Below are 23,713 nucleotides of genomic sequence, written 5' to 3' on the forward strand. Positions count from 1 at the left end.
GGTACTTCGGAACGTGGTTTATTGGGCAATAGCGGTGGTAGGTGGATGGTTGGACCAGATGACCTCTGAGGTCTTTTCCAACCTTAATGATTCTGTGATTCTAACATAAGTGTCAAGGGACAGAGATGCTTCCCCCATTCCATCAAAGACTGAGATCCAGAAGAGACAGAGCCAGCGAGGAGACAAACGGCCCCATTTGTCACCTGAATTGTTCCCTAGAGCCTTCCAGACAGCTGTACTGATGCACCAACATCTTAGGCCTCGACCCACTGCAATGAGAGAGCACAGTGTGGGTTTTTCCAACTCTCAAACTCACGCACAATCCTTTGGGACATGACCCCAGGCAAATCACAACTATCATTCTCCAGGTCAGACTGGGGAACAGTCACATACACCAGTCATGCTTCTACATCCATTTTATACACAGTGCCATACAATATACAGAAAAGTTTATATACATATATCTTTATATAATATGCTATATTAATCTGTATCTTTCTTTACAGCAATATTAGTTTAGATCTTTCATACATAGGTACAAAAAGTCACATGAGAATGGCACATGAAGAGTGCTTTAGTTTCCTTGTAGTCTTCATGCTGGGGCAGCTCGGAGCAGGGATCTGAAGGGCAGAATTCCTGGGACAGGCAGTGCCCTGTCAGTTGAGCATGGGGACACAAGATCCTGTGCTGTTTTCCCCCCGATTGCATATGCAAGTGCTCCAAGTCCTGCAAGAGGCAGTCAGAGCTCCCTAGAAGGGCTGCTTCACCCATAAACACAAAAGGCTTTACCTATAAAGAGGCAATTGGGGTCAAAGAGTTAATTCACAGCTACCCTAGAGTCTGAGCTGCCCCAGCACATGACGTGAGATAGGTGACAGCAGGCAGAAGGGCTTTTTCCATAGAGGCATTGGTGTCTGCTGAGAGAGAGAGGAGCGGGAGGCAAGGGAGTTGCTGTGTGCCATCGCTGCGTGGAGCGCCCCACCAGCAGACAGCTCCTGTCAGACAGAGCCCGTGCAGCTGGGCTCCACCCAGCACGGCTGGCACTAAAGAGCACGAAAAGAGGAGAAGGGAAACAGCTTCCCACAGCTCCTCTGGCCTTGCTGTCTCTGCTCGTTCACAGCCATACAGGAGGAGAGGCAAGACTAGTGGCTGTCACAGCAGGACATGGCAGCAGACAACTGAGCTAAAGGAAAGGGTCTTAAAGGGCAGAGCGCTCCTCTCCTGCTGTCCCAAGCATGCAGATATAATCCCTGTTGACATTAGTAATTAAGTTTACAACAAAGAAAGGAAGGAGCTTGAGACTATTCCCTGGACATCACCTCTGCCATCAACTGCAGTGTTTGTGGAGGGAAAGCTGGAAAGCTGCATAGCCTCAGCAGCTGCAGATGATGCCGCTGGGCCACCAGACACTGAGCACTGTGGACATGCTGATAACGGAGGTAAGACCCTAAAAAGGTGCCTGGTAGTAGTCTAGCAAGCACACCATATTGTGATTGCTTTGCGCAGACAACACGCCTGAAGCTATGCATCACGGCAGGACAGACGGCACAAGCAAGTGCCGCTCAGCCAGCCTGAGTGCTGCGTGATGCACATGCTGCTTTGGGCTGCTCCCTCGTCCTGGTACTGCCAACACGCACCAGGTACCTCCAACTCTGAGCCATCAGAACTGCACAAAGCACCAGATGGAAAGCAGGGCAGTGGAATCCCAATTTAAAAAAAAAAGCTAATGCTTGTTTCTGTGCTGCTGTGTTAAATGTTCTTGCAGAAATAAGTAGCCAGATTAAGGTTCCCTCATCATACAGATATGCTGGGTGGATAGGAAGGTTCAGTAAGTGAAAAACAAAGCGCAGGGTGACGTGGTGAGGTCAGGCATCAAACACAGCAGTGACAGCTACAAGAATGCCAAACCCTCAAAAAATAGATTACCTGTGGAAGATGGCTGTTCCAGAACCAGTCTGGGAACGTCAGGAAAATCAAAACTGCAGTGGACAGTTCAGAATGTGTTAGGTCCCTTTCAGCTTAAGTCCTTGCAAAAAAAAAAAAAAAAAGTCAGATCTTGAGTAGAGGAGTTTTACTCCTGAATAGACCTGAGAGGAAGTTTTACTCACGAACAGACCTGTTAAACACTGGCTGAGGTCACATACACCACAGGTAAGAAATGCTGGGAAGTCCTCCCTTCCTACCGCACAGGAGGGGGCTGCAGGGTAACTGCGGTGCAGGTAGGAGGAAGCATCCTGCCTTGGGTCAGGCTTTGCTGCTGGCACTTGGAGATGACACCTGAGTGAGCAGGGCACCTGAGTGAGCAGGGGACAGTGAGGAAATCTGACAAGTCCTAGCTGAGGCAGAAAGAGGGGGACCTGTAGCAAGGATGACTCTAAACCAGTCCCTGGACACACCACATCTCCTTTTGTACAGCCAGAGAAGAAACACCACAAAGTGGGAGAGGAAGGTAGTTGTCTGATCCCAAGTAGGAGGCCTGCACCTCAAGCGAATGGAAAACAAAGGCACAACAGGCATGAAATTCAAGAGAATAAGCAGAAAAGAAACCAACAACAATGGAGACAGCAAAGTGCTCGTGGACAGCTGCGTATATTTCCTGATGCTTTTTAGGACTGCAAGTCACTGTGACCAAGCTAGGAACTGCTCCTCAATTCCTTCATATTTCCAGTATGCAAGGCCTTTAGCAGCCAAAGTTTAGGCTAGCAACATCCTCTCATGCTATGTGCAGAGCATACCAGCTCTGGTACATAGCGCTGGATGCAGAAACAGTTGGGAGATGGTGAAGAAAGAAGCACAGAAGTTTGGCAGCCTGCAGTGCTCCAGCCACACAAGAAAGCCAACAGCCTTGCTGCTCTGCAGAACATACTGCTCTCCGCACAGTGGGCGACTGTCATACAATGAAAGATCTCCTTCCTAAACCACTTCTCAATTCTACCAACAGCTTACGAATTAGAAGGGTTTTGGCTCTGGTTCATGTAATACCCACCCACCTGGGCAGCGAAGGCCCTGCTCTGAACTGGAATATAACACTCTGAAGCAAACCAAGCTCAGGCTGACCCCTGCCATCGAACCTGTCACATCTCACTGCAAGGGGCAGCAGCTCCTCCCTTGGAGGGAACGGAGCAGGCACACCACCCACTCTAGAGCTGGCAAGTGGAAAAGGACATCACCGAATATCAGTACGATCTGGTTCACATACCTCTCACATGAACGAACTATAATGTCAGCATGACCGCCTGACCAGAGAGCAAGGAACACCCAGATCAAGTCCCATCTCTCAGATGGGATCTTCCCTTCACTCCCTCTTCCCATATCTGCAGAGAAAGAGCAGTGCTTGCCTCCCAGCAGGATGCACTCTGCCTGTGACACAGAGCATAGCCTCCTCCACGCAGGAGCACCATGAGGGGGAGCTTTGGCACAAGAGATGCAGTTCTTCCCTACATCCAGTTCTGCAGTTCAGTACTGAACGGGCCCTGAGAAAGATGTGCAAAAAGCCTGATTCAGACGATGCTTTCCAGTGCTTCAGAGGTGCATACTCCTTCATTCAGAGCATCAGAGCAGTGTGCGCAAAACAACTGCTGAATTTCCAACCCCCCCTTTTCATTAGGCGGGTAAGGAGGCACCTGTACACTGCAGACAGGGAAGAAGCCGATGTTTCACATGCTAAGAAACATATGCCTGTTAAATCTTTGTTTTTACACTGAGCTTTCAGGTTCAGTGTGTTAATCATTCTACCATTTTCCTTTCGCTTCCTGGTATTTCTGTAACTCATTACTTCTGCTGCTACAGAACTACCAAGGAAACATTTAGACAATAAATATTTACACACCCTATGCTTTTCCTATGAGAAAGAGGATTGCAGAGATTGTCTTTAGACTTCCTAAAGTGAAGAGGAGTTCTGAGAGTCTGTTTGCAGCAGCATAATTAAAGAACAGCTCAGCAAAAATCCAGCTTTGGTGGGGTAAGTTTAAACACAGGAAGGGATAACAAACAAGTGACAGCATAGAAGGATTGTCAGCAAAAGGCATCTCAGACTTCAATTGTCTGAGCAGAAAGAAGTGTAACGCTACAAAAGGGAGGAAAGCCGAAAGAGCTTTTAAGCAAAAAGCAAAGCTGCTAGGTTTGTTGAGGACCAGAGGTTATTTTAAATGTCTGCCAGTATTTGCATTACATTTGAAGATTTTTTAAAGGTCTTTGAAAACTTTTCAAGTATTTAAATGTAAACCACTTTACTGGCAAATTACCAGCCTGTGTGGCTTAACATGGTTGCAACTACTGCCTGCAGAAGATCATCCCTTTAAAAATAAAAAATAAAAAAAAGGAGATCAAATACTACTGCTGCCCTTGCTGCCAAGCAAGAAAAGCTGCTGCAGCCACAATGTCCTCTTACTGCTGAGGGAAGAGAATATTCCAGCAGTAGGTATACATAAGCACAGCGGGAACACAGCACCAAGCAGAGCTCCAGGCTAGCCAATTCCTGGGTTCTGGGTGAACACAGAAGTGCTTCTGCTGAGCGTGGAAATGCAACAGGGTAGGCTAGAATGCCCTCCAGTGTCCCAGGCCTCATGACATCTAGATGTGGTCAGCACTGACAAGTATACGCAGTACTTGCATATGCAAACGGCATCCAGCAGAAACAAGCAGGAGCTTGTAACTCAGTAGATAACTCAGCAGATAAAAGACACCCCCACAAATTTCACTACACTTAGAAATCCATTTCTTCAGATTTTAAAATCCGTAGAAGAGCCCAGGCACTGTTTGCATAGTCAGGGTAACATGCATCCACTTTTGCCACCAGACCTGACAAGTATCCTAGGAAAGTGGCAAGTGTCAGGGTGCCAATACGATGAAAGGGCAAAACATGCATTTGGGGCTGGCTGAGACTGAAGCTCCTTCTCCCTGTCTTCCTTGCAATGATATAGCTACAAAAGGAAAGTTCTAAATACACCAACACATGCATTTCAGCAACAATTAATATCAGTTAAGTGCACGAAGAATATATTACAAGAGGACATTTTTACAACTCAACAGGATGCTCTCAAGCATGTAGAGATCTCATCACTCAGTCTGAAAACAGGGTGCGGCAAGGATTAAAATGAATTTAAAACTGGGAAGCAATATTAATCAAAAACATGGAGGAGCTTCAGAGAACATTAAGACTGAGACCACTGAATCCAGAGCAGTGACTAATCAAAAAGACACCTGACAACAAAACAAAATCATCCAAGATATTAAGGGAAGATTTTAAAAACCCTCCTAATTAGGCCCAGATTACAAACACTGAAACTGAGCAGAGGGCAACCTTACTAGGAGTACCTTAAAAAGTACCTAAAAAAATACCTAAAAAAATAGTGCCATATTCATTCAGTTTGTTGGGCTTCATACACAACAGCCCTGTTCTCTTTCCTCTGATGGAGACCAGGTACAGAGTAACAAAAGACTCCTGCAGCAGGAGAAGCTCCAAGGAGCACACGCACCAAACACGCTTGGTGCTTCGCCTTTCTCATGTGCCGTTGTTCACTGGCAGCAGCAACTACTTCCCACTTAAATCCTACTGCTGCTTGGGATCTGCAGCTGCTATTGCAATTTACGTAACAGCATCATAAAAGCACATAAATGGGAACCTTTGGATTTGAATACCTGTGCTCACAACTAGCTTTGGCATCTCAGTCCACAGTAGAGAGCAACATGTCTCATACAACTGCAGTTTACTTTGAATGAAGTTCTGAAACTTGCAGAAATTATGAACAAACACTGAAAACAGTGACCAGAAACAAGGTAAGCAAAGCTGGAGATACCACATTTGCATCTAACGACCCTCTTGGTGTTGAGAATGCTTTGACCTTTCTAGATAGCCTCATCTGCCACAGAAGGCAGCAGCTTTCTCAAGTGCATCAAGAATATCCTGGGAAGACACACAGCATCTGGAATCCCATTCACCCATGTTTTGGGTCATCACGAGATCATCGGGGATAGCTTTTTAAGTGGTGCTTCCAAGGATGTGGACCAAGACACCACTGACACCATCATCCTGAGATGGTGTAACCACAACGACATGTAAGGTAGCTCCTGGTTCAGTAACAGGAATGGAGAAGAGGAAAGGTTAGAGCAACAGCTTTAGGAGAAAATGCATGTACCAAATGGAGAGGGAAGCTCCACAGAGGAGGAGACGGGATAATGCTAGGTTTTGGGCAAGGGCTGTCCTTTTGTTTAGCACTTGTGCATATAAACACAGCAGAATTCTGTCTATGTTGGCACCACTGCAATTAAAACAATAATAAAAGCAATTATTATTGATGCAGAAGAGCCTCCAAAAAATGCAGCCAGCCAGCATTACACGTTAAGGGCTTGGTTATCAAAACTTCCTAGAATATTATCAAAGATTTTCTTCCACAGTGGACACACCCAAAGGGGTTGGAGGACAGCCTGTAGACGTGAAAACCAGACAACAGTACCGAACCCTTCACAACCTCTGAGCAAGTTCGGGGCGGGGTCAGAGGCTGTTCCCTAAGCTGTTGGACAGAGTTCAACAGACACCTAGCTAACGGCCCTCCTTGTTGCCCCCGAGTGTTTCAAGGCCTTGGGATCACATTCCACTACTGTCTGCTGAGAACATCATGAACAAACACGTCAAGTCCTGTCCTTATGCAGTCAGCTGAAATCTGCTGCACCAGGGGATTGTGGAAAGATTGTGCTAGACTCTTTGGCAAAGCTGCATTGGTGTATATAGTTTCACTTACTATGCTTTGTTTTTAAGGTGCACAAAGCCCACCCTCTGCTCTCCAGGAACCTGGTGGTCTTAGCTCCACTCCTCTGCCAATAAACCTCAGGGGATTTAAGGATGTGCTATTGAACTGGATGAACTATCATCTGCTTTACTGAGGTTCAGCGTGTCAGGCACTACAAACTGCTCTTCCAGCACTGCCTCCTCACGGGGTGGAACATCCCACTGAAATATCAAGGAAGCATACAAACATTAAAAGGCACAAAGCTTAAGAGTAGGAACCAGAAGCTGAGAGGTTAAGAAATCCGAAGAAGCTTCATGTTTCCAAAGAGAGCTACACATCAGAGTGGAGTGAGGGCAGAGAAAGCAAGCAGTAGTATGCAGTATGAATGAAGGAGGTAGCTACAGATTTAGCATGCATTTGTACCTTTCCAGATATACTTTGTCAGGATAGAATAGGAGACCAGCCTGTCCAAACAATTCTACAGCATAGGAGGGATAAGAATGAAGACACTCAGCCATTTAAAGCAGAAATAATGCAAAGAACATGGAACTACTTAGCAAGGGCTTTTTGTGAGGACTGGGAACAGATCTGTTTGTCAATAGAGTAATGGAAAACAAGAATCACCCCCAATGCGATGCAACTAGAACTTTAACTTTGAGGTTTCTCTTGTACCTTTACTGCCTTGGTATATGGCAAGGCCAGGTCACAAGCATTAGGCATTTCCAGGCTTTTCAAAAGAAGCCTAATAATCACAGAGCACAAAACAGAAAAATCCAGCATGCCAAACTGTTTCCTGCTACAGCTGGTCGGGACAAGGTCAACCCATTCCCCCAGGACGCAGTTCCAATGGCACAGAGAAGGAAACAGTCACACAATGATTGTGTTTTCCAGGACATAAGGGAGGTACCCAGGTCAGAAGTGACTTTCTAGTGCAATATTGCGACCCATTAAACATCATCAGGTCGCTACTGAAACAACTTTTTTTTCTTAAGAGGGAGGCTATCCACCTTCCTCACCTCGAGTCATCTCCCCACCATCCTCGGGTAGGGCACCAGTAGTTCTACCTAGTCTCAGAGAGACTTCTCCTAATACCTCACTGCCAGGGACAGAGATGATTCTTTCATCAATGTTTGTAAAGTGCTTTGCAGATATAATGCTCTGCTGAAGTGCTAAGTGTTATTACTACCCACCTTCTGCCAAAAATTAAAGGCAGAAGTGAAGATTGAATCCTTTTCCCCACTGTACGTGCATGTCAGCAGTCTGCATCGGGAGCTGAGCTAGCCTGCTAGCCTTAGTCTCCCTATGCTTCAGCTCCCTTTCCCCTCAAAACTACCCAGTTCATTGTACATATTCCTGGACACCACCTTTTTAGTGCTTCTAGTCGTGCTTCTAGTAGTGCTTCTAGGCTATCTGCAGCAGTTCAGCCTTACCCTGTGGTCTGCAATAGTGGATGACCTGATGGCACTTCCACAGCTGTTCTGTGTGAGCTCCTGAACTACACAACCTCTCAGCAAGGGGAACACTGCTCTGTTCTGAAGGACCTACAAACCAAACAGTAACTTCTTGTTGCTCAGAATGAAATGTGTTTTCTTTTACAAATTACATTGAATTCAGAGGGACTTCTTCCCTCCAATTCAAGACTGTATAGAAAAGGTCCCCTTTGGAACCCAAAGCACAGGGACAATATTTTACTGCCCGTTTAACAAAGTCCCTGCAATTCTAGAGGCCCTGTAATTTCTAAGGAGCAGGGGGTACAGTATCCCACATTAAATTGAGTGGGAGATCAGCACTTGGACAAAGTCCAGTTCATTTCTGTGCACCTGAAGTCATTTACATCAATGCACACTGGCTCTAAAGGGCTCCTGTTCTGATGCAATGGTATCTGATACCACTCGGGCCTGGTTTGTGCAGCACCCAGGCCAGCAAAGCCCTGATCCATCACTGGGGCTTCCAGAGGCCACTGAGCAAACGCAGCCAGAGGCTGAGGGATACCGGGAGCCCAGGGAGTCGTCATGAACCAAGCTCCTGGGAAGCACGGCATCCTCCCACAATGGAAACACCACAGCTAAAGAGGGGGAAGTAACATCCCTGGCATTACAGGGAAGTTAAGAGAGGATTTTCTCTTCCACTGAGGGAGGACAGAGCTCCAGTGAGACTGACTGGTAACTCCGCTGAGCTTTGCTATGAAGGTGTTTTGTCAGTTAAAGGATTTCACCAGGTCACAGTACGTTTAACTTTCTAGATAGGTAGTTTCTTTCATGCTTCCACCATCAGAAATTCACTGCTTAGATAGCTCTAGCAGGCTCCTCTGCGCACCGACGCTCTGCACAGCAGTGCTCAGGTAGTTTTGCTAATGACTTGGTCCAGCTTTGTAACACATTGTGAAACAGGGAGGTGGACAAGTGAGGGTGGGCAAGGGACGCGCAGCTTCCCCCAGACTCTGATCCAAGGGGTTCTCCCAACACCCTACTCCACTTCAAAAGCAGGGGATTCGCAGTCATACTTGCGCACCCTCTCTCCCCCTCAGTTGCCAGAGGGAATGGCACAGGAAGGACAGAATGAACATGCTTCTTGCCTACAGAAAGCCTCCCTGTTTGCTTAATAAATACCTTCCATAAAGCTTAGCAGCTCTGTAAACATACAAAAAATTTCAATACTTAGTAAAAGTTCATCTTTTCCCTGAACTCCCAATGACAGAGGCTGGCACTGATCTGTGATTACTGCATACGGGTGGTGTGAAGACCCAGCGGGGTCCAGGAGAGGCTCCCAGGCTCCGCAGGGAGCTAGCAAATAATGCTGGGTGCTGACAAGCTTTTTTAAATATTTTTAAGTTGATCCATCCATGAAGCTCTGAGATGAGAATCCTGTCAGTCCTGTAGGAACGTCGCCAGCTCAGAGCAGTCCAGGGAACTGAGAAGTGATGATGATGGCATCCACAGGAGGACTCTTTCCAGCAAAAGAGGGACATGGCAGAGGGCTTTTGGCTCTTCAGAACAATTTCCTTTCCTCTCAGGAGCAGCCTGGTGGTCATTGAACACAGAAGTACTCAGGGGAGAGAAAATAGTGCCAGACCAATTCTTGCTGTGCCTGGCCAGGGAAAGGGAGGCTGCATTTGGAGAGAATACAGCCCCAATGGCTTTAAAACAAGAGTGTGTCCTAGGAAAGCAATCCCCATGGAAGTGTGACGAATTGGATCTTGGGCCAGATCCGACATGGTAGTGCAACAGGGCCCAAAGTCTCAATCCGCTCATTTCCAAAACTATTGAAACGGTACCAAGGGGGTGATCTGGCCTGGCCCCCTTGCTTCTGTCTATCTAACCCTCAAGCTTCAGAGAAGCTTTACCCCAGAGGACTCCCTGAAGCAGGGCATCTCACTCCCAAACTCAGCAGGTGCCCTTGGGCAAGGAATCTGCCTCTTATATGAAATGAGACAGGCTGAGGTAGGGAACTTGCATCTACCTTTACTGACTCAGACCCTCTCAGTGTAGCAGGCCTTGTGAGGCAAGGCTTCTTATCCCAGCTATAAGCATGGGACTCAAGCACAATCCATCCTCCAGATAGTGTGCCACCACCGTGTCACCCCAGAAGGAATGTTTCCAGCTGTCTCCGCCGATCTGAACTGCCTGATGACCACCTCCTCCAAGTATTATCCCAGCACGCAGCCTACGGGATCAGCTCTCAGAGCCGCACCCCTTTGCCCTGCACTAAAGGGCTGAAATCATGAGGTCCTCCTGCTTGGCAGGGCTGGTTACATGCCCAGAGGGGGTGGAAGTCCGGATTTTGTCAGTGGCCAGGCACTCCTGGCTGCTCACGCCTGTGGGAGTGATGTCCATGAGTTCTCCAGATGAACTAAGGGGGAAAGAGGGTGAGACAGAGATGCCCGATGAAGGATCTGTTGAGCCTGCAAACAACCTTGGGGGCTTTGGGACTAAGTTGGGTTCATATTGTGCCCTCAACAGGATCTCCTGATCACTGACAGACTTGGGCATCTCTGCAAAGTCACTGGAGCTATCAGACACCATCATGCAGTAGATGTCCTGGAAGGAGCTGCTTTTGCTATCCAGATTGAAGAGGCTGTCTATGAACTCAGCAAACTCCAGCACTTGGGGACTGGGAACATCAGTGAGCCGTCCGTTCTGGAGGGACAGCTCCTCACGAGGGGCTAAGGAAACACGGTCCCCCTCACTGCTGGCCCCCTCCTCGCTGCAGCGTCGCTGGGGGGTAGTGCCACCACTGTTGAGTGCATTCTCAGGGGGCTGAGTCTCCTGGGAGTGCTTGGAGAGGCTATCAGCAGCCAGCAGCTCTGTCCGCGAGCTGAGGGAGGGGTTCTCCTCAGGGATAGCAGGGTCTATATAAAAGCAATGCGTCTCGTCCTTCTCCATGACAGCATGGAGGCTGGGAGAGCCCCGGATGCTACGAAAACCAGAGGAACGCCTTGAATCAAAGCTGTAGATGGATTCATTGTCAGAGAGGCTCTCCATGGTTGCAAGAGGAGCACGTCGGTCCTGTAGCTCCACAGACAGACGTTCCTTTGTATCCAGGAGCAGCAGCTCCACAGGGTCTTTCTGCACAGGAGAAAGTGGCTTTGTCTCATAAAACCCCTCCAAGCTAATTTCAGAATGGGACTTGCTCCTGCAACGAGAAACAGAGACAATGTGAGACTGCATCACTCCTCAGAACCAAAAGCTGCCAGAAGAGCCAAGCCTGGGGCACAGACTCCCTTGTGCACACCGAGGGCACGTCATTGCTCTAACCAGAGTGGTCTACACCTGCAGTACACGTCTCTTTCAATTTCAACAGTAATAACGTTCTGAGAACAGATTTCAAGAATCCCAAAAAGAGGGAGTCTGAGGCAGTAAACTAACTTTGATCTTGAATTAAACTTAACCAGGCTACAACATTTCCCCCTAACAATTCCCCATAGCCTCTCTGCCCTCTCCTCTGTTTCTTTCCCCTTCATATCTCAGGACTCCTCTGCTTTCACTCAGCTCAGAAGGAAGCAGTACCTTGGGTCTGCTGTGATAGAAAGCACCACTCCTGTCCCTGCTGCTTGACCTAGTTCATTTTCTCAGCCTTGCTGTAGCCAAACATTGGCTGATACCTTCTCTTGCTGTTTCATCATGGCCTCTATTCTGCTCCTGTCTAAGCTCTCCTTCACCGTCTCTGACCACTCACTCTGCAACAAGAGCCCTATCATTTTTATATCATTTGCTGTTGTCTTTCTTGTAAATGTACATCTCACTCATGTTATCTCAAGGACACCCAGCCGTGCATCACACGACAGACCATATAACCCTGCCTCCTCCAAAACCCTACCCAGATACACACAGCTTCGTGTTGGGTCTCTACCTGAAATCTCCATAGCAGAAGCTCTTCCCTTGCAAAGAAACAATCTTCTTGTGTCTACAGTGCCATCGTCTGTTTTTTGTTTGTTTGTTTGTTTAACAGAAGCTGTACAACAAGCTGAGTCTTACTGTTAGTTCTATAAATCATGACAAAATTGAGTTTTGTAAACTTGTTCTTTGTTTGAGGAACAGACAGATTAATTTTGAATGGTTGCATCACAGAACTGAAGAAAAATCAGCTAAGGACACTTTGAAGTATGAATGCACAGTTAGACTTAGATGTGGAACGTGGGCCGGGAGACTGCTTTTCTCTAGCAAGTCCTTAATATCTTCTTATGAGCTCATTCTGCACCTCACCCTTGCAGGGCACAATTCTTACAGAGGGGAAAGCAAGCAGGAATGTTTATAGCAATCAACTGCAAGAATACACAGAGCTGTTTTCACTTTACAAAATTATTAAAGGTATGAATGCCTCTTAAGATGGCCTTCTGTTTCTATCATGATTCCTATTTGCTCTCCAACTACAAACCATCTTAGAATCATAGAATGGTTTGGGTTGGAAGGGACCTTAAAGATCATCTAGTTCCATCCCCACCATCATGGGCAGGGTCACCTTCCACTAGACCAGGTTACTTTGTTCTCATCTTCCCACTTCCCTGTTTCGTCTGCATAGTGCAATTCTGACATGAATTCACATGTTCCGATTCTTTGGCAAGTCTTTGACCACTTTTTTTTTTTTTAATATATTTGCAAGAAACAAAGAAAGCAAATTTGTAGTATTCTGCATGCCTCAAACATTATCTGAAATTCTGCAAGGAGTCTCCCTGCCATTCACTCCTGGATGTAAAGCTGTTTACGTACCCTACGAGCTCTTCCCCAAAGCCAATCCTTGGTATGCCTTCAAGATGTAACCTCTAACTTTTGGCTGTTGCCAGAATACCAATGTCACTGCTCAAAGCAGTGATGATCCAGCTTTAAAAAATAAATCCCTGCAGGAACGCTTCCAGCACTCGTGCCTTTCTGCCTTGCCTGCTTTTCACCAGACTGAGCTTCCTGCTTTGTCCTTCACGAAAAGGACATCAATTGCTCTCCCCTCACATTACGTTGCCTTTATATTTGTCCTGTACCAACACACTTGAATCCGTATCCATGTTCCCAGATTCTCTAGTTTTTACTATTATGCAAGTCGTTTTTCATAAAGTAACTTTACATGCAGATGTTCTGGTAAGCTCATGGCTGACACTGCTGCTCAGCTTTCAAGAATCAGTGCCGCAGGCCATCTTTGAGTATTTAATTCAAACAGGAGAACAGAGATTTGGCTGCAAGACTGCAAACTTCGTCTTTGTGATTCCAGGGAAAATCCCACTTGCCTTGATAAGAAAAGGAAGTTTCCGTACCTTCAACTTCTAGGTTCTCCTGACCTTGCTGCATTAGCAGATTCTTAAGCAACACAAAGAATCATTTTTCCCCTAGCACAACACAAGACATACTGAAGCAAAGTGGAAGTCCCATACAGGCAGCCCTTGGATCTATTCTTCCCACTAACATCGATCACAGTGGACCCACAGGGGAGCCAAAGATCCTACAAAGAACTCAAAGATATAGTCTTACTTTGTACTGCTGTTCCTTCTGTCCACTGTTATGGCTCCAGTTCCAATCTGCACTGAGGGTCCACTAGGTAAGGGCTGACTCTGGAAGATCAACTCTGGGGTGAGATCCACTTCTGTAGGACTCACCATCACTTTGGCAGCAGAAAGTAAAGCTGTTTTCCCCTTATTGTAATTCTCCAAGACCTATAACAAGGCAAGCAAAGGAACAGTAGTGCTTCACTGGAGACAGCAACTTCGCTGTTCTCAGCTCAAAACTTCCAAACTGCTGGATCTGCCTTCATTTCTTACTGAGGTGTTCCACAAGCACAGAGCAAAGTCTTGACATAAATGATTATATCAATGAATTTTGACGTGCTCTATCCTGCCAGGAATCCAGTGCTGGGGAGATGCCCAGAGATGCTGGCAGGAGCAGCTTTCAAACCAATACAGTAGAGAAGATTTGGCTAAATCTCTATGGCAGAGCTGCATGGCTACAAACTGTAGTTTAGGAGCAGAGACTCATTCCACAACCATTACACATAAGCATAAGTTCAGCCACCCTGCAGACTAACAGAGCAGCTGCAACAGTAGCATGGAGGACTTCTGAAATACCCCATGCAGCTGCATGCACAGACATCCAGTGCTGTCACAGCTCACTAAATTTCACTTGAACTGCATGCTGTAACAGGCAGCTTTGAGAGACTGAACCGAACACCACCCAACCTCATATTATTATGGCATTAAAATTGGAAAGAGGACCTAGTCTGGGACTCTGAGCATTGGGATTGAAGTCCACATTCAATTTCCAGACCTCATCACGTTTGACTCAAATAGCCTGCGCATAAATGGCCCAGAGTACAATCTTCTTTCCTCCGACCCCTCAAAGGGGAAAGGTCTTGTATATTTAAACAGCCAGCTCTCCTGGGTGAGGACTACCTGAATGATAAGGCACTGATATTATTAGGGCATTTTAAGTGCTCTTGCATTAAGAGTGAATAAGCCCAAACCCCACCAAAAGGATTCCTGGCTCTCCAGTACACACACAGAACTTTGGCTCTGTGGACATTTCGTGTCTACAGCTCACCTCAGCAGCATCATCATGTCAAGCCTTTCCTGCCCAAACCCAGGTCTTCTACGCATTCAAGCCAAAGTCCACACTACTGAACTGAGTGACCCCTCCCCGCCCCCTGATCCCAATTTTCAGCATTACCTTGTTGAGCCCTTCCATGACCACGTATGGGAGGTGTTCGTGCAACATCGCTGGTGAGATGATCACTTCATTAAACGCCTTATTGTCACCCCAGATAGCAAAGTAAGTGGGATCCTCTTGCTCGCAGCAACTAAAAGAGGAGTTGGGATCCAGAGGAGAAAATGGGGAGCAGGGGATGAAAGAGCAGGCAAATGTTTTGGCATGCAAAAGCACAAAACAGAAGGTTACAGAGACAGAAAAAACAACAGGAGGAAAAATAGAGGGAGGAAATATTAAATACACATGCTACTGCTATTCCTCTAAAGCACTGCACTAACAAACAGCAACACAAGTATCTTTCTATCCTCACAGCACAGACACGATCACTGTCACCATAAGGCAGTGAAAAAAAGTCACCTCCTTCATAGATGGATTGCTCTCTTGGGAAGTCTTTTCCAACAGGTTTTTCAACCCCCCATCCATAGGCTGGCTTCACAGCTCTGCGCATACTCACCAGCACTGCTCTGCAGGATGATTGTGCACCACGTGGATGATGCGGCCAGGTGGGTAGAGCGGCGTGCTTGCAGACAGAGCAATAGTCAGATCACTGGGATGGGTCCAGAGGCGATTACTCGTTACTGAGTTTTCTTCTGTCTCTTCAGGGAGCTCTGACTTGGGTATGCACTTTGTAGCACCCACAATGATTCGCCACTGTCCAACACAAGGGAAAGGAAGGAGAATATGGAGAAGAGAAAAAGATCAGAGAAAAAGAGCCATCTCACGAGACACTATAGGTAGGTTTATTTAAACTGAATACCTAATACCAGAAAAGAGAAAAACAGAGCTCATTTACCTGTTGCTTGAATAGTAGATCTAGAAAGAGATAACAACCTTGCTCAGAAAAATTACTTCTCTCTCCCTTCCTTTCACAATTTTAACCTTATAAGTGGCAAAATCTTGTCCATCTTTTTTTTTGCTGGATGTTTTTTGTAGAGTTAGGGATCTAGAGCAAACACATCTTTGTCCACCAATGGATAACTTATCTTCCAGGATAAGCAAGGTAGACAGAATCTGAATTTTTAATGTACCAATAGAAGCAAGACTATACAACTTAGGCAGACAAAAATTCCCTTTATGTCTGTCTTTATGCATAAAAAGAAATCCTAAAATCTGAAAAAAATGCCAAAAACCACAGAATTCTATCAAGAAAAGCGTTATCTCAGTTTTTTACCCTCAACAGATCATTTATAAAATATTTTACCCCTAAGCATCTTCAAGTCTTATGCTTTTCCCATCTCAATGTAATGGTAAAGAAGACAAGGGAAGAACAAATTTACACATTTCTTATCTCCAAAACATTAGCAGGCCACTTGTCCTAGGACAGCACCACCCAGAGAGCACACAGCAATGCCCAGAAGCAGGTAACTGTCGTGCTTCCCAGCCTGTTACCATTTGTTGTTGGCCAGGAAAAGCTAGGCTTGGAACAGAGATTTCAGAACAGGCCGAGATTAGAAAACTTCCTGCTCGGTTGTTTTAGACATGTTAACAGTGAAGTTACAGCACATGAGCCAGAATTATCACAGAGCTAGAACTCAGCCTGCAAACAGAGTGTAGCTCCTAACCCAGACCTCTCTAGGTGTCTTCTTGCTGTTGCTATCACTCCTCTGGTTACCTCAGCAACACTCTTGGTGGACCTGAGGAGACCTAGGGTGCAGGAGAAGTCTGCAGCACTGTTATGTGACATGGAGCTATTATCATCACTGCTCAGACGCTTCCCTTCACGGGTCTGTTAATCTTCATTCTTACCTTTGGTTTGTTACTCCTCTGAAGAACATCCAGAAGCTGACGGCGAAATCCCTCCAGCTGAGAGAGACCAATTCTGGAAAAGAGGAAGACGTGTTTACAACAGCTGGGCAAGGAACAGCAGACAGGTAACAGGATAGTAGAGACATACAGCACAGAAGAATGAGAAATTATGCTATAAAAGAAACAACAATGCCATAACGCAGATCACTCCAGAGGTGAGTTGTGGCATCACCTGGGACCAGTAACCAGGGTAAAAGGCCACAGAAACCACTGTGACAACAAACAAGTATGAAATGCAATAGCAGACTCAGAGTGGTGAACACAGATATGAGAGGTCAATGAACAGATGAGGGAAACGATGCAATCAGAGAAACAAGTGAGCAAGAAACAAATGAAGCATAGGATGCTACAGAACACAAATCAGAAAGATGGCACAGAGCTATGCAACGCCATGAAGCAGACTTCAGAATAGACAGGATTTTGTTATACAAGTTAACAAGAGGTATATTGAACATCGTAGTAGTTTTCCTCCACTGAACTCTACGTGCCTAATATTGTACATAGAGAATTTATCTGAAGTCACACAACAGGGATGTGTGTATAAATAAATAAAACTGAGGTTGTTTGGCTCCTAGTTCAATGCCCTGTTTGCTCCCTAGTTCAGCAGAATGTCACAGCAAACAATGAGAGGTGAGAAATGCCAAGACAAGAAATGAGGGAGATGACAAGAAATCAGCACATGTAGTTCAGGGCAGAGTAAAGAGGTCTGAGCTAACACAGACAACCAAGAAGATAGCATTGACACATCAAATACCACCATGAGTATTATTACAGAGGCAGGCTATTCACTTTTTTCTATCATACAGGCAACTGATTCAGAGATGGAGAGGGATATGCCTATAAGAAGGTGTGTGAAACACCAATATAGGCGTCCAGGTAAAAGACACAGCTATACAGGTAAACTAGGAAGACAAGTGAGAAGCATATAAGGATAGGTAAATGAGGACACAAGACAGGTATGATCTGGGTGTTTCTGAAAGGAAACAGGTGACTTTGGTACAGAACAGCAGATATTTAATCAAGAAATTTGGACACTTCTCAACTTGCCTGGGCACTAGATCTTTGCCAAGCACGACTGCAGTCACAAATTCTTTTGAATACTCCATGGCATCCTCACTGGAAGAGAAACAGGACCAAGAAGAAGCAAACAGGGTTTCACTAGCAGCAAACTGCACTTCATTCCCAATTTGCCACTGGTATCTGAGAAGTTACTAGACAGTGAACCTGGGTCATAAAACACACAACCCAAGCTGCTCGAGGCCCTCAGGACTTGCACACTTTAAAAAGATGAGCCTGATATTCACATCCCATGCCCCAAGCAACACTGCTCTGTAAGGGTATAGCTCAAACAGCACACCTCCTCCTTCCTTACCTGTGAAGAGCTCTGCATATGCTTAGAAACAGAAGTTTCTCTAACTCAACACCTCATAGCGGTTTTCCTGTGCTTTGGGAATGGCCAGGTGATCAGAGAGGAAGAAGATATTCCATGCTCTTGAGACTACTCTAAAAAGACACCGTAGTAGAACTAAGATGGCCACTTCCTGCAGCAACCTGAGCACCAAGACAAGAGGGAATCAAGGGTTCCACTCCTTGAGCTCATTCTGTAGTCAGCTACCTTCTAAAGACGTTTCTTCTGAATCAGTCACCACAGGTAGAGGCCGCCAGCACCACTGACCTAGAGATGATCCTGGGCACGATGCACAGTGCAACAGAAGTGTGGCAGTCAGAGGCACCTCCTTGAACTCAGACAGTTGAGGTGGCACAGTACGGTTTGGCCTGTGCTATCAAGGGAACTCAGGAGGGAAAGCTCTGAGCAGAAAGCTAAAAAAAACTCCCAGGAAACATTCTGCAGAGCAATTCCTCTATAGCTGCAGATGACTAGGCATTATTGTCACAATAAGGCATGCTAATGTCCAGAATCATTAGCAGGATGGTTAAAATCCCTTGGCTGCTGCTGGAACATGATGCAGTAACTACAACGAGAAGGTTGTAATCCATAGGTCCTTCTAAGTGCACTCACGGTGCCCATCACGACTGGAAAGACCTTATTTCACAGCAACCAAGTGAGATGTTATTTGGCTGCCATGCAAATAACACTATCTGCAGGTCTGCTCCAGTTTACAGCAGGAGAAATTCAATACCTCTCTTCAGACATGAGGCAGCTACCCTAGATTCCCCCTACAACCAAAGGAGAGAAACAGGCAAAGCAGCACAATCCCCCTGAACTATTTTAGGCACCCACTTTAAAATGACAGAAATCACACTTTGGAAGTGCCAATTTCTTTGTCAGTTGCAAAAGGAGCCCAAACTGATCTGATGTTTGACCAAATGTAAACGCCTCCATCTCCCATTCTGTACACCTATTCACAGAGGATGGGGAGAGGACACACTGTCATTGTGCAAACAATAAGGAAGGAAATTGCACTCTGTCTACTCAACTTGCGTTTCCCACTAGTCAGGGTTAAATAAGAGCTACAGAAGTAAGCAAAGCTGAATATTTGGGAGTGGTCACCTGTGATCATATCCTAAACTCTAAACTACAGCAGAGAACAAGGGCTGCCAACAACCCTCAGGTCCTATAAACTGACACTACATTTTCCTACATGCTTCTCAGGGCAAAGTCTTTCTTTTACTACTCATCAGAACATCACAACCAGGATCTGATCCAGCTACAGCTACACCCCCCACCCTATCACCAGACCTCCTTACCCAACACCTACCTCAGCAGCCCACCTGGGGGAGAATAGGCAAAGCACTTCAGTGATGGGTACTGCGGACGCAAAAGGAAGGACAGGATGGCAGCTGTGCCAGCCCCTAGGGAATGGCCAACCACAATCAGGCCATAGTGTTTTGTTCCTCTCCCCTGAAAATGAAAAACAAAAGAAATTGAAGTCAGACCAAAAAGAAACTTGACAAACCCCCAAATCTGTCCCTTTCCCCAGCTTCTGAGTCTTTGCTATACGTGAGCACTCCACATTCCAGCTAAACAACTCCTCCTCCAATGGGATCTAGTTATGCTATATTTTGAAACAGGAGCACAGTTTCGATTTACACTGGTTCATCTATGTCACACAGGAGCTGGGCACAGGGCACATTCCTGTCTTCCAGTAGCGCCTGTTTTGAGGGGACACTGGAATTCATTCTCTCCTACACTTTCATGAGTCAGCATTTGATCTACTAGGTCTTCCCTGGAAAAAAAAAGGCAATGTACACTCAAGTTGTTTGAGTTACTTGGAATCTGATGAGCTTTTTGCTCCTCCTCAGATCTGATAACCTTCTGAAAATATTCAAATCCAGACTCACGGATTAGAGGTCTCCTTGGTTCTAGAAATTATGACTTGCTCTCATTAATTTCACTGCTTGTGAATGCTGAAAAACAGAAATCCTAACCTGCAGTTGGAACAGCAGTCTTTTGAAGTTCAGATGCTCCCAAGAGCTGGCAATTGTACAAGTAATTCAAAGACAAAACTATTCTCTAAAGTTTTCTACTGTTCTTGTTATTCAGAGGCTAGAGCACTAGGCATGGCTTAGACTCTAGAAGTTCATTAAGACAATGTTTGAGAAACTTTGATCTTGTTTTAATACAAGATCTCAGAGCTCTGGCAGTGCCCTGTAGGCTTTACACAAGGACAGAGAACCCAGATCCTACTCTCCACAGTATCAGGTCACCACAGCTGTGACTACAGACTTCTGCATAAGGTGAAAAAAGAACACAGACAAAGCGGCAGGAATGAAAGATCTTTGTATCGTTCTACTTCTAAGTCAGTATCATGCCTGCTACAGTCAGTGAGGTTGAGGTGCACACTTGGAGAGAATGAAGAATTTATACATTTCACTTGTTGCAGTTTTTCCCTGAACATCTGTTACTGGCAACTGTCAGAAACAATCTACTGGGCTAGACAAACCTTTGGGATCTGGGACGGATGGCATTTATGTTCTACCCATACCACTTCTTTATATGTTCTTCAAAGTTCAACTTCAGACAGTACTTCATTTCCTAACCCAAGCCAGTAGTTCCATCTCATTAATCAAGCTCTCTCTCCACCTTTGTGGGTCAGGTCCAGCTAGTAACGCTATATTACATCAATTAGAAATTGGACCTACCATACATGAAGCCAGCTTCAAACAGAACCAGACATGTTACCTATCATCACACGCAGAAAGCACCCGAAGTATAGAGCTTCAAACGCCACCACATCCTTACCAGTCAGATAGTAACCGAGCTCTATAGGAGAGCAGGAAAAAAATCTTCATGAGCAACAGCTCACTTAAAACCAGTGAGTTTTCTGGGCATAGAGGAATAAAGCATGATAAAAGAAGTCAGATGTCTATGCATCTCTTCTTTCACCTACTGAACATCACAAAGCAGACACTTCTGCACTGACTTAGTGCAACACCAGTTCCAGGGAAGCGTCAGGCCTTTTATAACCCTCTTCTCCTTTTCTTTCTCCCTTGAGCAGTGCCTAATTTCCCATGGGCCTGCTCAGGCCAAGACATTATTTGGGCATGAGAAAAGGACAGCTGTCTGGCAGCAGGGAATTAGGCAGTTCAGAAGATCCCTCCCCAGTGGGGACAGTGACTGTGCCTTTAGTGACACAGAAGCTAAGGTAAGCTTCTTCATAACGTCTCTCTTGGGTTTTTCCTATAGCTTTCTATCACAAGAAATGTGCACACACAGACAGTCAGCATGGCATCCCACTGCTGTCTCCAAAGAGAATCTCCATAGAGATGGGATTTTAGTTCCTGTTGATTTGTTTTTAATGCTCCCTGTTACTGCAGTGCCAATGAATGGGACTTCCTGCCTTAGCTTTGCCCGAGGAATAAAAAAAAAAAATCAGGAGCTCTACAGTACTGTTGGGTAGAAGGCTTCAAAATAAAAATAAGCTTTCTGGGAATAAGTAACTCATGGCCCATCTGGAAATCCAGAGGGACAGGAATTGGAAGGAAGATTTTAGAAGTTAGTACAACAGATTCAGGGACATGGAGGTTGAAAAATCAGCATTTTAGGAAAATCTCAACTTCTTTACAATCTGCAGTGATTAAAAAAACCTAATGCTCACCAAGTCTCGTCCAAAAGCTTGAGAAAGCACCATTTCTTGCTCCAATTTCTTCTTGATGTACTCGGCGGATAGCACCATTCCCTGAGGGCAAACACAAAGACAGAATAGGATATTAATGGCTGCAGATCAGCACTGGTGTAAACACCTAGGAGGCACCAAACTGCCCTGACCTCTGTGCAATCTCTAGAGTGCCACAGAGCACGTGTCAAGGCTGAGGAGGAATACTGACTCCACTCCACATTTAGGAAAAGACTCCATTAGAGACACGTCTTGGCTCATTGATTACCAGAGCCATAGATTGTTTAAGAGTAATGACAGTTCTTAACTTATGACAACCCTCACAGATCCTAGGCTTGTGGTGTAAAGTCTGGAGAAAAAAAAAAAATACCCTAACTTAAACACAAGGCTGTGTATCTGGTAGTTCAGCTCACATTGAGACCTGCAGTAGAGCAGGAGAACCAAACTTTGATTTTCTGCAAGTCAGTATCTTAACAACAGAACCGTACTCTTCCATAGAAATCTGCAAATCAAAGCATGTGCTAGCCTAACAAGTTCACAGGGCAACAGCACAAACACCAAGACATAACTGGAGGGAAAAAGTGGCAGCTCTGTCTGTGTAGGAAAGAGTTACTGATGACTGCAGGCAGCAGCAGCTATTAAGTGGATTCTGCTGTCAAAGGACATTAACTGCAAATTTTTAAAGGTTTTTATTTCCTAGAAGCTAAGAACTGCTGGAAGATGGGAAAAAAACTGATAGTCTGGTTCTAAACATCTACCCTCTCTCCCAGCTGATGGCTGCATTTAAAGAGTTTGTCTCCCTCTGCATAATAGAGATGCAGTTAAACTCTAATATAAACAAATGACTAGAATTTGGTCTGTCGCATAAATTCTTGGTTATGCCTTTATTACAGTTTATATTCAATGGTGAGAAAGCCTGAACTGCAAAGGCTAAAAACAGTGATGTAGTCCAGGGTGAACGCAGGTAAACAGAAATTGGCTACTTCTAATTCGTTGATTACAGATCTCAAGTAATTCACACTGCCTGGGCTGGCCAAAAGCCAGGGAGGATCATCTCCTCTGCTATTTTCCATTACACTCCTACCTGAAAACTGTAGAAAACAGTACAAAATGAATATTATTGAGCACCGTTTAATCTCAAAGGCACAAAAGAATTCACAGTCCCCTCAAAAAGCAAAGAAATGTGGAATTGTCAAAGTCCTCAATATCAAACATACCATCAAACCCATCTGCCTATTGAAGAAAAAGAACACAGGTGATTTTGCTGAGCCCAGAAATGGGACATCTGTAATGCTACTGTCATTATCAAAAAAAAGCAGATGCCATGATATTTCATGCCTGTGTTCAGATCTCTCAGCAGCTAGCCAGCTTCAGCTGCATTCAGAAGAGTCTCCATTTCCAACTCTAATGAGAAGTGAATGGCAGGCTACTTATATAAATTTCTAACATGAATATAGGATCCTATTTTTGAAAAGCATGACCTAAATCCGCGGTGATATCACTAATGGGCTGTTAGTCAGCCTTATATCTATATTTTTGATAATTACATTACAGCACATTCTAACATAGACAGTGATTTTAACATTATGGAATGAGACTTACCAAAGTTGCATTTAGGCTTTCTGTTAAAGTGGATATTGTTTCACAAGTTTCAAAAGAATAAAACTAACTGGGTTTAATTTTAAACATGTAAATAACCAAACAGACTGGAGGTCTAGGAAAAGTAGGAAACATTCTGTATTCCTTCACCAATTGACAGCACAAAACTTCTCTATAATATTTGAATCGTGTGTGTGAAAACCCACAACTGAGGGCATTTACGTGGTAGAAAAGAACTTGAAAGTTATTGCTATTACTGATTGTTCTATCAAACTGGTGAGGGCTGCTATCATGGCTGAGCTTTCAGAGCTTCCTTTTT

The 23,713-nt window shown here is 45.3% G+C and overlaps 1 protein-coding gene across 18 annotated transcripts in view; it reads right to left on the reverse strand.

The window, feature by feature from the left end:
- Positions 1–449: 449 nt before the first annotated feature.
- Positions 450–23,713, reverse strand: part of DAGLA (diacylglycerol lipase alpha) — an 82,003-nt gene continuing 58,739 nt past the window's right edge. For 16 of the 18 annotated variants that reach the window (XM_080594954.1, XM_080594953.1, XM_080594961.1 and 13 more), the window contains 8 exons: positions 21,778–21,858; positions 19,438–19,580; positions 17,765–17,833; positions 16,658–16,730; positions 15,366–15,562; positions 14,873–15,002; positions 13,685–13,866; positions 450–11,360 (listed from right to left, as the gene is read on the reverse strand). In XM_080594954.1, the coding sequence (XP_080451080.1) occupies positions 10,433–11,360; positions 13,685–13,866; positions 14,873–15,002; positions 15,366–15,562; positions 16,658–16,730; positions 17,765–17,833; positions 19,438–19,580; positions 21,778–21,858 (1,803 nt within the window). In that variant the 3' untranslated portion in view covers positions 450–10,432. The remainder of the gene's footprint in view (positions 11,361–13,684; positions 13,867–14,872; positions 15,003–15,365; positions 15,563–16,657; positions 16,731–17,764; positions 17,834–19,437; positions 19,581–21,777; positions 21,859–23,713) is intronic. The other 2 variants (XR_013952132.1, XR_013952133.1) reach the window with 2 other exon arrangements.

Source organism: Anser brachyrhynchus, assembly GCF_964034855.1.
Source record: "Anser brachyrhynchus genome assembly, chromosome: 5".
Classification (NCBI taxonomy): Eukaryota; Metazoa; Chordata; class Aves; order Anseriformes; family Anatidae; genus Anser; species Anser brachyrhynchus.